This window comes from Sceloporus occidentalis, unplaced genomic scaffold (assembly GCF_023333645.1).
Source record: "Sceloporus occidentalis isolate IW3139 unplaced genomic scaffold, rSceOcc1.0.p SCAF_12, whole genome shotgun sequence".
Classification (NCBI taxonomy): Eukaryota; Metazoa; Chordata; class Lepidosauria; order Squamata; family Phrynosomatidae; genus Sceloporus; species Sceloporus occidentalis.
The window spans coordinates 14,781,570-14,798,718 of record NW_028316992.1 but is presented as its reverse complement, the minus strand read 5'-3'; the positions used below and the strand labels follow the sequence as shown (position 1 = coordinate 14,798,718).

General features: G+C 39.3%; 1 protein-coding gene across 1 annotated transcript in view; it reads right to left on the bottom strand.

Annotated features, from left to right (window-relative positions):
• The window catches only part of LOC149305321 (cyclin-Y-like protein 1-B), a 36,366-nt gene that overhangs the window by 17,582 nt on the left and 1,635 nt on the right, over positions 1–17,149 (bottom strand). The window contains exons 2-3 of the mRNA XM_089477715.1: positions 1,751–1,825; positions 859–893 (exon numbers count right to left, since the gene is read on the bottom strand). Of these exons, the coding sequence (XP_089333841.1) occupies positions 859–893; positions 1,751–1,825 (110 nt within the window). The remainder of the gene's footprint in view (positions 1–858; positions 894–1,750; positions 1,826–17,149) is intronic.

Here is a 17,149-nt window from a genome sequence, read left to right as displayed (position 1 = left end):
CTATTGTGCTATTTCTGGAAAATCCTCACTGAATGCAAGAAGAGTGCATGCATTTTTTGGGGGGGGGGTGTCATTTACATCCTTTGTTATATGCCCCTAAGCTGTACCTTTGGCTTATCCGCAGGTCATATCCAAAATCCCCAAAACCTGCCCTTGACTTATACATGAAGATGACTTGTAGATGACTATATATGGTATACATCAAGGTTCTTCTCTATCAAAGTATTAGCAATTTGAGAGAACAATTTCCTGCTCACTTACTAAAAACATATTTACATTCAACATTTACACCCACAATGAAGACATGTGTGACTAAACCAAGATAGTACGCAGCAGCTATCGCTGAACTTGGGAGTGTGCTCTAGAGGGTTGGGAGAAAGGAGGATTGTTAGCAGGCGTAAAAAGCTTGTTTCACTAGGCAGTGAATTATTTTATCATTCTGACCAAAAATTCTATTTGTCCTGGAGTCTACAATGGTTTGAACTCGAATTGCTAGTTGCAAGAAAAGCATAAATCTTTTTAAAATTCTCTTAATAAATGGCCTTGTCTATCATACCAAAACAAACAAACAAATATAAAAGTGGAAAATAAAAAAGATAACAACTTTGGGTTTAAGTCTGTTTTTAACTGCTTCAATTTCATTCAGCATAATTTTGAGGATTACCTTTCTACTGAGCAATATAAAATATGAACTTGCCATGACTTTACCCTTAACTCCCATTAATTTCTGAAAGAGAAATTCAAATTAAATTGGAAGAGTAAGCCATCAGGCACTTGGCCTACTGTTGCTGTATTCTTTAGAAAACTAGCTGGCATGGGTTTTTACTAACACTTCTTATATCTATTACATGTACGTACGTGGTTGATGTGGTTGCTTTTCCTCTTCTCTCTCACTGAAAAGGGAGAAAGGATTTCTATCAGTAAATACTTTAATTTCTAAGTAGATGGGATTATAAAATATACCATGCTCCCAGTTGCTGTGAATTTACCTGCCAAGTATACATTCAAACCTGACAAGGATACCTATGATTTTATTCAACAACAGTTCAGTAGTTCATCTATTCAAAGATGATATATCACCAATAACTTGCACTTAAAATAATAAAACATATTATACCAAATTGGTGTTATTCAGTTCAAAAGAACTACATTTGCACTGGACTCTTAGGACTGGGATGAAAGTGAATGAACTCATCCCATGGATCACTGCATTTCTTCATTCAAAAAATGAAATCCTTGCACAAGACTGTGAAGGAGATCTCCATAAACACTGGGCTGTGGCAAAGAGTGATAAATGTTGTTTCATAAAAGGACGTATTACCAGAAATTGTATCATTCAATAGTACCATCATTAGACATTAATGTGCAAGTTTAAGATGATCCACTTAAATGTTTATACTGTTAGAAATGTTTATATTGTTAGAAACATGTGACTATAAAAGAAACTGCTATTAGAAACTGCACTATCTGGAGCATGGGTGAGAAGCATGTGGCCCTCTAGATGCTGCTGGATTGCAAATCCTAGCAATTCTAGCCAGCATAGCCAATTGTCAGGAGTACTGGAGTCCAATGACATCTGAAGCACCACATGACTCCCAATCCTGAGTTGAAATGCTGAAGCAAAAAAAAAATTCTTATAGAAGTCAAATGAGACAGGTAGGCATTTCTCAATTAAGATCTAAATATACATGCTATTCTCTCCTCCCTTTTTAATTTCATTTATTTATTTTTTATTTTTTAATTTGCTTACCATCTGGTTGGGATTTGCTCAAGAAAATTGGGCTTGCTCCAGGATGGTCAGATGGATTTGACTCCAATGCTAAATCTGAAAAAAAGAACATAAAGCAATGTTACACTCAGGGTTCTCTTTGTTTTGGGAAACACAACTGCAAAAGAAAAATTCAACCCTCTCTAAAGAAACACACCTACTACTAATATTCCAAGCCAAGTGAATTTATTCCTAGGAGATCTCATACTTCAATAGATATCACTGGCATCTATACCATATTTTGCATGCAAACTATGTTTCATGCAGACATGTTAAGCCAAAATTCTGGCCTACCATGAAAGAGGCAGCATGCCAATGCATGCTGGCCAACTGCCCCCACAACAAATGAGAAATACCAAACAATCCAAGAGGTTTTTTCATTCATGTTTGATGGGCACTGGATGTCATCTGAAGATAGATCTAATTTGTCCCTAGCTTGTGGGTTGATGACATACAAATCAGGTAACCTCAGGGACCTAGTAACAGTCCATACATATCAGGCTCAGCTGGCTGCACTGGTTTATGCCCCATTCAGCTGGACTCTGATCCCAGTCTGGAGAGAAGCTGACTCTGAGAGACCCCAACCTTTTCCCATCAGCAGTTCTCATTTATGCATATGATCCATACAGCTGCACTAGGTGAGCCATTTCAAACACAAAGGATGGCTGAGCTGAACGAATATTAAACATTCTCTAACCATGTCCAACATTTTCAACATTAATAATAATAATAAAATAATAAATTGTTTACTTATAAACTGCTTTTCCCAGGATCAAAGCGGTGTACAATATAAAGGTAAATACAATACAAAACAAATGGCATATTAAAAATATTAATTAATTAACAAATGACATATTAAGGCTAGTTTTCTAGCTGGGGGGGAAAGGAAGAAATTAGAATTATAATAAACATCTTAAATCAGAGGTGGAAATTGTTTGGCCACAGGCTACATATGACCCCAACCCCAGAATATTTTTCTACCTCCCTTAAACCCCACAAAGCCCTCCAGACCCCAACATTTTGGGGATGAAGGGTTTTTTTAATTCCAAAATTGATCAACTGCTGCTTTTGGAGGACACTAGCAGTGCCATATCATGTCAGACTCACTAGGAACTCTCAAACGGAGGTAACTTCCAGCTGAGATTTTCAACCAGTTTACAGCTAGTAATGATGGCACCTGAGGTAAATACCCTAAAGGCCCCAGATCTCATCTGGTCTTGACAGCTAAGCATGGTCAGGACAAGTCAGTACTTGGATGAGAGACTGCCAAGTAATACCAGGTGCTGGATGCTATATTTCAGAGAAGAAGACTGGCAAAACCACCTCTGAAGATTTCTTGCCTGAGAAAATCCTATGAAATTCCTGGGATCATCATAAGTCAACAGAAAACTTGAAGGCACATACACACACAACTTCACACAACATGCAGCCCAGTGCAGGAAAGATTTGGCCATTGGTTCCCCTGTACATGACTACCCCTGCTTTTTTTTTTTTTTGGGGGGGGGGGATCCAAGAAGTCTACAAAAAAATCAAGGAACTATTCAGAAAGAAGGTCTATCCAATTATGAATAGCTTAAGTGTCCCACACTTCTAGCAGTTACTCACCAAAGTTGGAATTACATTTAACAAATGTGAATCATCACTTTGCAATTCAGAGACGTGAAAAAAAAAACCACAACATACTTTGCATGTTATCAGGCCATCTCAGGTCAGGATCATTTTTTCAGCGTAAATAATACTGTACAATAAACATGCCCCGTCTGGTGCATCAATACCGTTTTTCCAATGTACCAATCTTTCCTATTTTCTCTCCTACTTTTTCTGTATCTCCAATACAGTAGACTAGAGGTAAAAATCACACCACTGGGTACGTGTTAACAGCATATAGCAAACTGACTCTCCTATTTGGAACTTGGCTGCTGACATGTTTGATATGATTTTGGAGTAAAAAAATGTTGAAGACAAGCTCAAATACAAGGGAGCCTCACACTGTCCAAGTCAATACCTTTCACTGTAGTTTCTCACAGTGGAAAATGCAGAGATGTGGCCAAGGTTTCTGTCAAAGAAAAACAGCTGCTCTGAGGGATTTAGATGGCAGACATACTGGTATGTCTGTGGATTGCTGACGGGGACAGCTCATGCCACACTAAGACAGTTCCCTCCTCTATGGGATTGCAGAGTCCCTCTTCAACATACTAAATTGACAGCCCTTGCATATTTTTGAGCTTAGGTTCAACAAAACAACTAGCAGATACATGAATAAGATGGTCACATTACTCTCAACTAGGCAGAAAAATAAGTCATAACTGCAATTAAAAAGATCTAGTCAGTGCAGATTGGCATTTATGACAGAGCTGTTATGCCACAGGAGATTATACCAGAACAAGAATTTGAATGTTTTACTACAAGGTCACAGAACATATGCAAGAAAGATACAAGAGTTCACAAATGTCTGAAAGAAGAAACATACCATAGAGCACATTTCTTTCAGGATAAGTAACGCAAGTAATGTGCACAGCCCTTTAAATTTATACAAACACATTAATCTAGTAGTAATGAGAGCAGCCTCCAGAGAGTAGACTTCAGAACAAATGAAGTACATATCAACATGTTCTCTTAAGCATACGTGATGCCATGATGTCAGGTTGCTCCTTACGCTGTGATTTACAAGCTGCACTAAACTGACAAGAGATGCAGATTAAACATATGTCTTTAAGTCTCACAGATTTTAATATCAAGTTTAAGCCAAGCCTAAATCCACAGATATCAATGGGACTTTAAAATTAATCATCTGGCATGTCAAAAGTCTATGTAATCTATATGACTGGCTGAACCTCTAAAGACTGAGCACAATGTCGAAGGGGAAGAAAGAGAAGGGCTGTTCCATGAAAGGGACAGTGTTGATCCAGAACCAAATCAGATCCATGTTTCTACACTAAGCATGGGCATAGAAAGCAGGGCTGGGGAGCACATTCCAAGGCCAAGAGCACAAAGGTCACTCTTATTTTTAAGTCTTTTTTTCAATATATTGAAAATTAGCTACATATATGTAAATAGATAAAAACCAGTTGAATATAACGAAAAAGTCATTCTTCATTAATTACTTAATTTATTAAAACTCTCTTAATTATTACATTTACATTTATAGATAAATGAACCTTAAATGTACTTAAATTACATTTAATATATTATTACTGTAGGGATGAATGAATTTGAACTAAAAGGAACTGAACCGACTGATAGCGATCATACAGTGGGTCCTTTGTATCCTCTGGAGTTTGGTTCCAGGACCCCTGATGGATACCAAAATCCATGGCTGCTCAAGTCCCATTATATACAATGGCACAGTGAAATGACATCCCTTACATAAAACAGCAAAATCAAGATTTGCTTTTTGGAATTTATATATTTTTTAAAAATATTTTCAAATGGTGGACACTTGAATCTGTGGATAAAAAGGTCTGTGGATATGGAAGGCTCACTGTAATGCATTTAGTAATTTGAGGGCAAACTTCAAAATCATTTTTTAAAAAACCCAATGCTGGCAAAATTGAAAATACCTTAGGATTAAAAAACATGTGGACAAATGCACAGAAGTACAGTATTAAGAACAAAGAAGACAAACCAGATAAGGAAGAACACTGGACCTCAAGTCCCATTGTTACCTATGGCCACACACCATGAATGGGGCTGCTAGCTCAGCTGCATGCATGCACCTCCATTCACAACAACAGGGCTTGCTGGACATGGAAGGGCAAATCTGTGGATGGCCAGCCCACGGATAATAAGAGCGCACTGTAACAGATCATGCATTTTTTTTTCTTTGTGGAAAAAAATAATACTTTAAACCATCAATTAAAAAGAATGACATCAAATTTCTAATTCACAAAGAACACTATTTGGCTCAATAACAGTCACCCTTATTTCTAGAAAGTTCTGGGCAAGCAGCCCACAGCGTAGCACATCTAACTCCATCCTGGATTATAGTCCTTATCTTCAAGTGGGTGATCAAGCGTGAACAGAGCTAGAAAGAAATCCTCTAATTTCACAATTACCTCCTTTGTCTCTTAATCAGATAAAATGCTCTAGTGTTAAAAGAATGTGGGCTGTGTGACCGTTTGTAGGTATTACAAAGCCCTTACTTAATTGAAACAAATGTGTTAACTGCTACTGCAACTAAGTGTACATGGTGGATCAGGAAATATATCTTCCACAATGGAAAAACCTATCTGAATTCATCTTTCCCTGGTGATTTAAAATCATGTTTTTAAGTCAAGCCACCATGCACATGAAGAAGTGCAGGGCCATTACCTGACCTAAGCGTCTCGATTTTGAAGAAACAGTGGGAAGCAGTTACAGGGGAGACAAATCCATTCTCAGAGGAAGTGACCATAAAATTTAGTTCACAGCAAAAAAGCATTCAGGATGTGCTATTAAAACATATAACATTCTGACATTATATTTCATCTGAACACTACTATTTCCCACACGGATGGTTCTACTAACCAGAAAGGCAGACTCTCAAACACACTGAGACTAATGTATTTTTTGACAGATCACTTGTAAAAGGTGAAAGATTTATATGATCTGAAGAGGAACCAGAGTATAAAACATACTTTATCATCAGATCGGAAGGAGACCTATTATAAGATTCAGTTCAGATGGTACTTAATTCCTGAGAAACTCAATAAATCTACAAAAATTCTGATGACGGATGTTGGAAGGGCAAGAAAGAAAAAGGAACTATGTTTCACATGTGGTGGACATGTGAAAAAGCAAAAAAAAATTATGCACAAAGTTATAATGGAGATCTTACAAATCAAACTGAGAAAAAGACCCCAAACCTTTCATATTAAGTATGATAGAAGAAAAATATGAAAATAAATAAATATGGAAAACTATTATATTACATGATTTCAGCTGCCAGGATACTATATGCAAGAAAATGGAAAAAGATAGAGACCCCAGATTTATCAGAATGGAAGATGAAGACGTACGACTGTATGGAAAATGACAAACAAACTTTATTACTTAGGAATGCCCCAAAAGAAAAATTTGATAAGGACTGGGGCAGGATGTACGAATGCTTGAACTCATCATAATATATACCGTATATAAAATACATTTAGGTGAATAAGTTAACATAAGAAAATGTTTGGACTAAGTTTTCATGATATAGGATACATTTGTAATATGTTTTGGGATAGTTCAACTTAGAAAGAGAAGTAGCTTTGAATCTTATAGTCTATACAGAATGGGTTAAAAACAAGATAGAGGTACTTAAAGAATTAACTCAAATGAAGAAAAGTAAAAGGTATTGAATTTTGGTAAGTTAAAGACTATGGAAGCCAGGAGAGGAAGCAATATAAGTAGATGAATGGTTGTTTGTTTTTCTTTAATGAATGATACAATGGCCTGTTACAGACAGTCCAAAATAAAGCTGCTTCGAGTCACTTTGGAGGTATGGTATTTCAATGATGCATGAGTCCTAAGAGTCCAAAAGCCACACTAAAGCTGCACTCCAGTCCTTAGGACCAGAGCGTGGTTTTGGTGTGGCTTTTGGACTCTTAGGACGCATGCATCATTGAAATACCATACCTCCAAAGTGACTCGAAGCAGCTTTATTTTGGACTGTCTGTAACAGGCCATAATGACTGTCAGTATTGATAATGTTTTATGTTGTAGATGTAATCTGTATTGTAAAAAAAATGACAAAAATATTCGACAGATCACAATTAATAGATTTTAGATGTCATACGTTTAGATGTCATTTTCAATTAGTAGTTTTTTAAAAGGAGACATTTAATGTAACTAATATTTAAAGTAATGAATTTTATCTACCTACTAGAGAAATAGTTCCCAACCTATATCCATATTATTTAAGGAAGAAACAGCCATAACACTAAGAAACCTTTCTCAAACCGCATTTAAAATCTTCTCTTCATTCAAAACGTATAAAAATGCAACTAACTTTATCAAAACTGTCTTAATATAAATGTGGCCCTAAACATATAAATGAGGGGGAGAGAGAAGAAAGCGAGTAATTGGTCAGGTAGACAATTTCATAATCATTATACATGTTTCACTCTTGGTTAAAGACTTTATGCTGCTATGTTAGAACTCTAGTAACTCCAAAGCGAAGTTGGTTTCCTTTTAAAAATAACTGCCATACACATATTAATTAAATAGATTTTGATTCTTAATGTATGTGCAATTCCATTGGACGTTAGGTTATGGAGTACTGTAATTCACTATACAAAAGCAAGTAAAATAGCAGCACAGTGAAGGCTAAACACTTGCATTGTATATATTAAATTTGGATAACAAGCAATTTTTAAATCATAAACCCCTATGTAATTCTCATGCTCTGAGAAAGTATCTGGTATTCTTTATCCCATTAGTTAAATTTGTCTCAGTTCCATTCCATTCTATGCATATTTTGTAAAAAGGAAATCTCACTGTTCTCAGTACTATTTACTTTCAGGTGTACATAATGTTTTGCCCTAAGATCAGCATCTTCATGAAACCATCTTTGAACATATCCGTTCTTCATACATGCTTATGAAGTTCTTTTTAGAATGCAATACTACATTTCTAGTTGGAACTAGTAGCATTGTATTTCCTATCTTTCACTTCTGCCTTGTGAAATGTACCTAATGTTTTTTCAGTTTAGTTCTGTGGTCAGATCAAGCCTGAACAAGTTTTACATTCAAATACGATAAGGCTACTTCAAAAGAAATAGCTACTCAACTAAGCACTCATTCTTTCAACAGCTGACTAAGAAGTGTTCTGTTTACTTTCACATTCTCTGATTAAATACTTTTTACACAACTTCGTGAATTATTTTTCCATTCCTACGAGCAATGTAGTTTTACCTGGTTCTTATTTTGTAGTTCATTTTCTGACTGCTGTTATTACTGCTACTTTTTTAATGTTCAACCTGTTTTCATACGATTATTACTGCATTTAGGCTATCTGCTGCTACTATTACCCTGTGATTTTTAAAAACTATTTGGACTTTTGTGGTATTTCTTGCCAATTATGTTGTTTGGTTTTTAACTACTGGAATTTAATGTATTTATTATATTGTATGGAATTGTACTGGCCTAAGTACCTTGGGGTCTCTTCCAACTCTATGATTATACGTCTCAGCTACTATAATGTAGCTGTCAATACTGGCGGGGGGGGGGGGGGTCTTTACCTATTACGTTTTTTAAAAAATTGACAGAAATTTTGTTTTGATTGTAGACAGTCCAAGGGCAAAGAGTGAAGGGGGCATGTAGGTGTGGCATCATTGTGCACTACTGCCAGTGTTTTATTGGGCACACCTCTGCTCCAATACTTTGTCCAGGTGGAAGATTGCAGATGCCACTGTATGCATGATCAAAGTGGGCAGCCATCCAGTGGGACAGCATCTGGGCAGCAGGGTCACTGGCAGTGTGTTCCTGTGATGGTAGACATGGATGGTTGGAGGATTTTGAAAAAATAAATTACCCAACAATGTGGCTTAATGGTGCGCTGAGCGGTCATGACATTCGCATGAAGGCCGCCTTAGAAGCAAACGACACAGTCAGCTGGGTCTCAACCTGCTCTTCGAAGCAGCCGCTTCAGGCCATTCTTTCCTGCCCATCTGCTTCACCTCCAATGCAGCTTCTCCTCCACCATCACCTGAGCTCAACTGGTTACTTTCTGCACCTAAACACATACTCACACAGATCCACTAAAAATACTTTTTTTAGCTCTTGAGAACTAGCTGGGGCAAAAGTAAAGCATGACCCAAGTCTAACGAACCAAAAAAATTCAGAGCAGATGCAAAAATCTCCTGCTGCCACCATGCCTATTTGTGGCTGGGCAAAGGTCAACTACCAACACTATCAGGCTCCCAGGTAAGTCACTCTGCACACAGGGGATGGGGCAATACATGTATGTACAATTGAAGATAAGTATGTAGAGACTTGGAAATGTTTCTATCATAGTAGGGAAAGCTACTAGCCCTTTTAAAAAGGCTACAGTGACTAACATCCAAAACACACTGCAGAAATGATCAAGTTTGAAACCACTTTAACTGCCCTGGTTCAGTGTTAGGGAATCCTGGGAACTGTAGTTTGTTGAATCACAAGAACTCTCTGACAGAGAAGGCTCAATGTCTCACAAAACTACTGTTCTCAGAATTCCCTAGATTTGATCCAGGGCAGTTAAAGCCGTCTCAAGCTGGATTATTTTTGCAATGTGTTTTGGACCTAAGTTTGGTAAACTAGCCTTGTTCCCTATTGAAGTACTTTTTGGTAAGTACATTCAGATTTATCGTTATTCACTTGATTAAAGAATGAAACATAGCCTAGCTTTGAGTGGGAAATGTGGGTGGAAGTGGGATGTTGGCATGACTCCGCTTCCTGCCAGTATGGATAGAGTTTGCCATTGTCCAGTCACAATGGTGTCATGTTCCACTCAGCCTTCAAATCCCTTTGCTCCACCACCCTTTTCCTTCCTTCTGATAAACATTAAATTTTCCATTGTAAAATGTCCAGGCTTGTCCTGATAGCCATCATTTCCCCATTAACTATAACAGAAAGCACTGTTTTTGTATCCAGAGTTAGGCTACATACAAAGGATAGGAGGTGTCTTCCAACTCTATGATTCTGTTCTATTGTATGGATTAAATTCAGGCAAGACCAAAAGTCAACACCGAATCAAGCTCCTTCAGATCAGTTCAGCTGTTTTTTACACCGATGAGGGAAAAGTTACTGTATTATTTTGCATGACCTTTGGTCTTTTAGAAGTAGTTTTGCAAACTGACTTTTAAAATTGTTTTTAAGGGCTGTACAAACTGTCCCTAAGGGGTGGCCTTTCTCTGCATCAGATTGGGGGCGGGCAACCACACCTTTCCGTGGTGCAAAAAGGACGCCATAGCCGCTGTTGCGGCTTTTCTAACACTCCTTTGGTGCTGTGTCATCTAGATGCAGTACCGGAAGAGCGCCGTGACACCGCTCGCTGCGTGGTGCAGCAGGTGGTGTCATGCCAGCCTGGGGCGGAGTTGAGGCATGCGTCTTGTGAACGCCACACCCCAATTCTGCCCCCAGCCTGGCCTTAATGGCCAGTCCGTACACCTTCATAATCTGTGTTTAAGGAAAGGTTTCGCACATCAAAATCCGGTGGGCAGAAAGGCAATTAAAAATACTTAAAGTGAGCTTCATCCTAAGTTACCAGAATTAAAGCTGCCGGTTTAGGCTTCACAAAAGCAGAGCACACATACAAAATCTCTGTTACATATTATTTCTCTAAAAACCTCCAGGGTAGAAGGGAGAAAAGCAAGAGACTGACATGCCCCCCTTCTAACTGCAGGGATGTTTAACAAGGAGCGCTCTGATCACAGAGATTTGGGAGAAAGACTATAACTTTTATAAAACCAGTGATTCCCGTTTCCTCTCTCTTCGTGTGGTGGAAGCAAAACAGTTTACATGTTTTTTTAAGGGTTATGTCCTATTGTTTGTGTTTTATTTCAATGTGTTAACTTTGGTGGGATACAGATTGCTCAAAAAGGGCGGTCTATCCACGCCTTGTTTTGCTGCGTGAGGGAGCTGCAGCGGACAAACCATGTGGCTCCCTAGCGTAGCAAAAAGAACCCTTAAAAGCGGCACACTTGTAGCGTGACAATGACGCCGGAACGTGTGGACACTAAGCTTCCGTTGTGTCAAAATGGTGGCGCCCATGTGTACAGGGCGCCGCCATTTTGATGCCCTCATCACGTGTTCGGGGTGCGGCACGTATGGGCAGTGCGTCCTCGGCCAACCCCTAGCACGTGACGAGGGTGCACTTTATGCTGGTATGTATAGCGCCTTTCTTTAACCTTTATTCACCTTTGTAGTTTTCCCTCACTCCCCTTTTATTCCTCCAAACCACCTTCAGCTTCTTAATTTCGTTGTTGTTGTTGGGTGCCTTCAAGTCATTTTTGACTTATGCCCTAAGGCAAAGCTATAATGGGGATTTCTTGTCAATATTTGTTCAGAGGGTTTTGCCTTTTGTCTTCCTCTAAGACTGAGAGAGTGTAACTTGCCCAGTTAGTTCTTATGACCAAGCAGGCATTTGAACCTTGGACTCCAGTGTAGTGTAGTGATTTGAGCACTGGACTAAGACTCTGGAGGTCACGATTCAATACCCTACTCAGCCATGGAAACCCATTGGGTGGCCTTAGACACTCTCAGCTCCAGAAAAACCTGTGAAAGGTTCACCTTAAGGTTGGCATAAATCAGAAATGACTTGGAAGGCACACACCAACAACTCCAGAGACATAGCCACAAACCACAATACCACACTGGCTTTTGCTTCTTAATTACTTGTTGTTGATTGGTATTGTTTTCAGCATTAGGCATTTAATAATCTTCCTCTTGTACTTCCCTGAGGAATAAAACATATATTTAATATTTTATTTTCCTTTTAATTTCTTGTCATTCAGAGGTGTGAGGTGCCAGAGATATTATTATTATTAGCATATCCTCTAATGCCCCTCCATTATCCTTAGTCCTTTTCAATTATATGTTTACATTTACTTTACCCAATCATTATAAGTTTTACATCTTGGCTTGTTGCAGATGCACACTTGTTAGTATTGTCTATTTTGTTGACTTTTTGCACAAACATCCCAAGTCACACCTATCATTTAAAGAATTCTATTCTTTGATTCATCTCCTATGTTTCTTTTATTCACATCTTATTTTGAAAATACATCAGTATTTTGTATTATGGGTTGTGAGGTGAGTTAAGGCTTGTTGTGTCTTGTATTGAATAGAGACATAGTACTGGGTGATAATGACCAATATGCCCTCTTTTGCATTCCAGCACTGTTTTACTTTTCCAATAAGGTCAAAACTCTACTTTTAAGTTTACTCATCAGCAAACACCAGTCATAAAACCACTAGGATAGTCCAGCCAAATGATGTTAAAGAGTATTAGTGCAGGGAGTGGCAGAGGAAGTATTAGGAGGAACCTGTCAAAGTATGTTGCCTTTGTGTGGTTCCCAGCTGATATAAGTATGAAAAACAGCTGAACAGTCATACTTTTTATCTCGAGACTGGCACACATAGAAGAGGAAGTATTAAAATTTTAGCTTCTCCTGCCTCAATTACGTTGGTGTGGAGGGTAAATCCATGGGTAGTGGATTACTTCTTCAGCTTGAGAATGGATATACAGCACAAAGCTCAAAAGAAAAGAAACCCGGACAGTAAATCTCACAGTCTCAAAGGCTGATGAAAGACAGCAGCACAGCAGCTAACTCACAAGATTAGAACACGATTTGAGGAGAAGACACCTTTTCTAAATCATTCACATTTTTTTCTCTGCCACTGTTGAGTTTCCTTTTATTAGGGTTCTGCTTGCCAAGTTTCTGTCCCAAGAAAAACTGAGACAGATCCAGAGTTAAGCATGCTTAAAATTGTTGTTGTTGTCGTCATATGCTTTCAAGTCACTTCCAACTTATGGTGACCCTAACACAAACCTATCGTGGGGTTTTCTTGGTAAGATTTGTTCAGAGGAAGTTTGCCATTGCCATCCTGAGGTTGAGAGAATGTGACTTGCCCAAGATGGCTGATCTGGGATTCAAACCCTGGTCTCCAGAGTCGTAGTACAGCACTCAAACCACTACCTCATGCTGACTTGGTTTTATAGTTTATTGTCCTGTTCCTTTCTTCTTGGAAGAAGTCATCTGGAGCCTTGGGGTTGGATGTCATCAGTTTGTTGATGTTACCCTGGTCTATCTCTCCTTTACAACTGAAGCCAAGGAGCCTATGGTAGGACTGAATGGTTGTCTGGATGCAGTAAAGGACTGGATGTGGGTGAATAGACTGAAGCTTAATCCAGACAAAGCAGCAGTGCCGCTGGTCAGTAGGAAAACTAATGTGGGGTTGGGATCCCAGCCTGTTTTGGATGGGGTTGCTCTGCCTCTGAAAAATGAGGTTTGTGGCTTGGAGGTACTCTTGGACTCAGTGTTCCTGGAAAGTCAGTTTGTTGTGGTGGCCAGGAGCACCTCTGCCCAACTTCAATTGGTGCCTCTGCTGCACCCTTTCTTTGGGAAGGCAGATCTGGCCACAGTAATTCATGCCTTACTTATTTCTTGATTAGACTACTGCAATACACTTTATGTGGGCTTGCCTTTAAAAAGTGTTTGGTAGCTGCAGCTAGTCCAAAATGCAGCAGCCAGGCTGGTGTCGTGTGTGCATTTTAGAGCCCAAATAACACTGGTCCTGCAAGAACAGCTCTGGCTTCCAATCTGCTTCTGAGCTCAATTGACGGTGCTGATATTGAGCTACAAAGCTCTGAACAACACGGGGCCAAAATATCTGAAAGACCACTTCCACCCATGTGAGCTTGTCAGAAATCTGTCATCTTCAGAGGAGGCCCTATTGCATGTCCCAGCACCTCATGAAGTTAGGTTGGTGGATACACCTAGCAGGGCTTTCTCTGTAGCAATGCCTCAGCTGAGGACTTCCCTACCAAAGGAACTCAGGTTGCCCTCATCTTTTTAAAGCTACTGTCTGGCAGCCAAAACAATGCTGTTCCGCACGGTATTTAGTGTTTGAAACTGGGGGTTTAACTGCTTTAACTTTAACTGCTGTTAGGAATTTTAAAAGTGTTTTAATGTGCTTTTTAAAATGTTTTATCACTGTGTTGTTTTAATTGAATTTTACTTGTTCGTCACCTCAGGAGCCCTTGTGGACTGGGTGGCAATACAGAAACACTCAAAATAAATAATACTGAGATTTCAGTTAGCCATTACTACACACTGAGTCTATCTGGAATACCAAAACGCAAAATCTTCAAAAATTCAAAATCTTCTACATGGGTGGCTGGGACAGTAGCGCGTTTGCTTTCTGATGGTTCAATGTAAACAAACTTTGTTTCATGCACAACACTATTAAATGTAATGTGTATAAAATTACCTTCAGGCTTTGTGTATAAGGTGTATACAAAATATCTGTAACCTCTCTCGCCGAGTTCAGCGGGTCCACTGTAAGCATGACTGAACCTAACCTCTGAATTTCTGGGACTTGTATGAGTTATAGAGTACACATTTAGGACTGAATATAATCCCTTATCCTGCTTAGTTTACTCTATTTAGTAATCACCAAGCAGTGCCCAGAGCACTTAGTTTAAGTCTGAATCTTTCACTTTCATACAGGTGTACACACAATTTCAATCCAGTTCAAATATGCTTTGTTAGCAGAATAACGTATGCACAAGTACTGCCAAGTATGGGAAAGGCCTATCCTTAAGATTAATTGCCAAGACATGGCCACGTGTACACCATCCCACAAAGTGCCCAGATGACTTTGGAATACAGCAAATTGAATCTCCTGTCCACCACTGGCTGAAAGCCATGGCTCACCTGGGACCATGTCACTTTACACGGTTGAAACTGAACAAGTAATATTAATATGAATTTACTAGAACTGGAGGAAAGAGCAAGCTCTCACCTGAGACTGCATACAGCTCTTTAGGAGAGCATAATTCTGGGGAAAGGGAGAACAAATTACCGTAAACTGGATGTTTGAGAAACAGAGCAGTACTACAGTACACTCTGCGCACAACAAGCGCTGTGTAATTTGGATTATTTCTCCTTTCTCTCTGCGTGCATCTGCCTTCAGGTTGCTTGCTGGTTTATAGGGACCTCATGAATTTCACGGGGTTTTCTTAGGCAAAGAATACGCAGCAATGTTTTTTGCCAGTTCCTTCTTCCGAAAAAATCACCTACAGCATCTGGTATTTGTTGGCAGGCTCCCATCCAAGTATTTACCAAGCTGAACCTGCTTAGCTCGCAAGATCTGACAGGATCTGGTGCCTTTAGGGTATTTAGGCCCTTAACATCATCAGTACAGCCCAATGTACTATTTTGGCCCATCAGAAACAACAGGTTTTTTAAAATAAGAAGGAAGGCTGGATTGTGTCAGCACAGGAGGTGAGAAACTATCAACTATGAGTGGCTAAATTATAGGTAAGGTGGGGGGCACCTCCCATTCTCTCAGGTAAATATTACCCTGTAATCCTAAAATATAATTAGGAGCTGGTGCCTCCTAGTTCTGTTGTAGATTTTCACATCAACAAGAAACTACACATTCAGAAGTATCCTGGATTGTTCTTTCTTCCAGAGACACATTAAGAAGCACCCGCTCAGAAACTGACACTTCTGAATCTCTCATAAAGAAGCGTCTTTTCCCCAACTACTTTTCTATTAGGTTCAACAGAGATTAACTGCACTTCTATTCAGTTTCTTCATAGAAATTAAGCAGCTCTTTCTCAGCTTTTCATCCAAGCCAAGACGAAAAAGTAACATCACTGTGTTGACCGAGGAAGCAAGTTAAATACAGTTTGAAGGAGCTCGGCTATTTTAAAGAGCAGCTAATGACTGCTTCTGATTTGGCAGCAGAAATTTAATACCTAATTATAACTGTTCAGCTGCAAAGCACACAGAGGCAAGACATCCAGTGAAAGGTATCAGTGCTACAGCACTCAATATAAGAAAAGCAACATACACCTCATCTATAACAACACTGGCACCTCCTGCACAGAAAGGAGTCAACTCTCAAACACATTGGCCTGTTACAGACTGCCAAAATAAAGCTGCTTCGGGTCTCTTTGGAGGTATGCTATTTAAATGATGCATGGGTCCTAAGAGTCCGGAGGTCGCACCAAAGCCACACTCAATTCCTAAGCACCGGAGTGCAGCTTTGGTGCAGCTTCCGGATTCTTAGGATGCATGCACCATTTAAACAGCATACCTCCAAAGAGACCCAAAGCAGCTTTATTTTGGCAGTCTGTAACAGGCCTTCCTTTCTGATATACTTAAGGTTTTGGGGTTTTGTTTTTTGTTAGTTCCTTCTCTATCAAGAGAGGTCCACATTTTATAGTTACATACTACCATCTTTCTGCATGCTGGAAAACACTAGTCATGGGAGGACGTCTTACGTACCAGTCACCTCCTTTCAACAGGAAAGGCCACTTATCTTGAAAACATATCCAGGGATAGCTATTAGCCATATGCTGTTGTTGTTATGTACCTTTAAGTTGTTTCTGACTTATGGCGACTCTAAGGCAAACCTGTCATGGGGTTTTCTTGGCAACATTGGTTCAGGAGGGTTTGCCTTTGCCTTCCTCTGAGGCTGAGAGCATGTGACCTGCCCAAGGTCATCCTGTGGGTTACCTGGCCCAGCAGGGAATTGAACCCTGGTCTCCAGAGTCAAAGCACTATACTGTGTTGCCTACGCAGCAAAGTACAACAACACCCAAAGTCCACAAAAGGGTGGTACCTTTACTGGACCAAACAAAATGCTTGATATAAACAAAGCTCCATGGACTTCTTCATCAAGTAAAAGCGTTAAAAAAATCATGGAG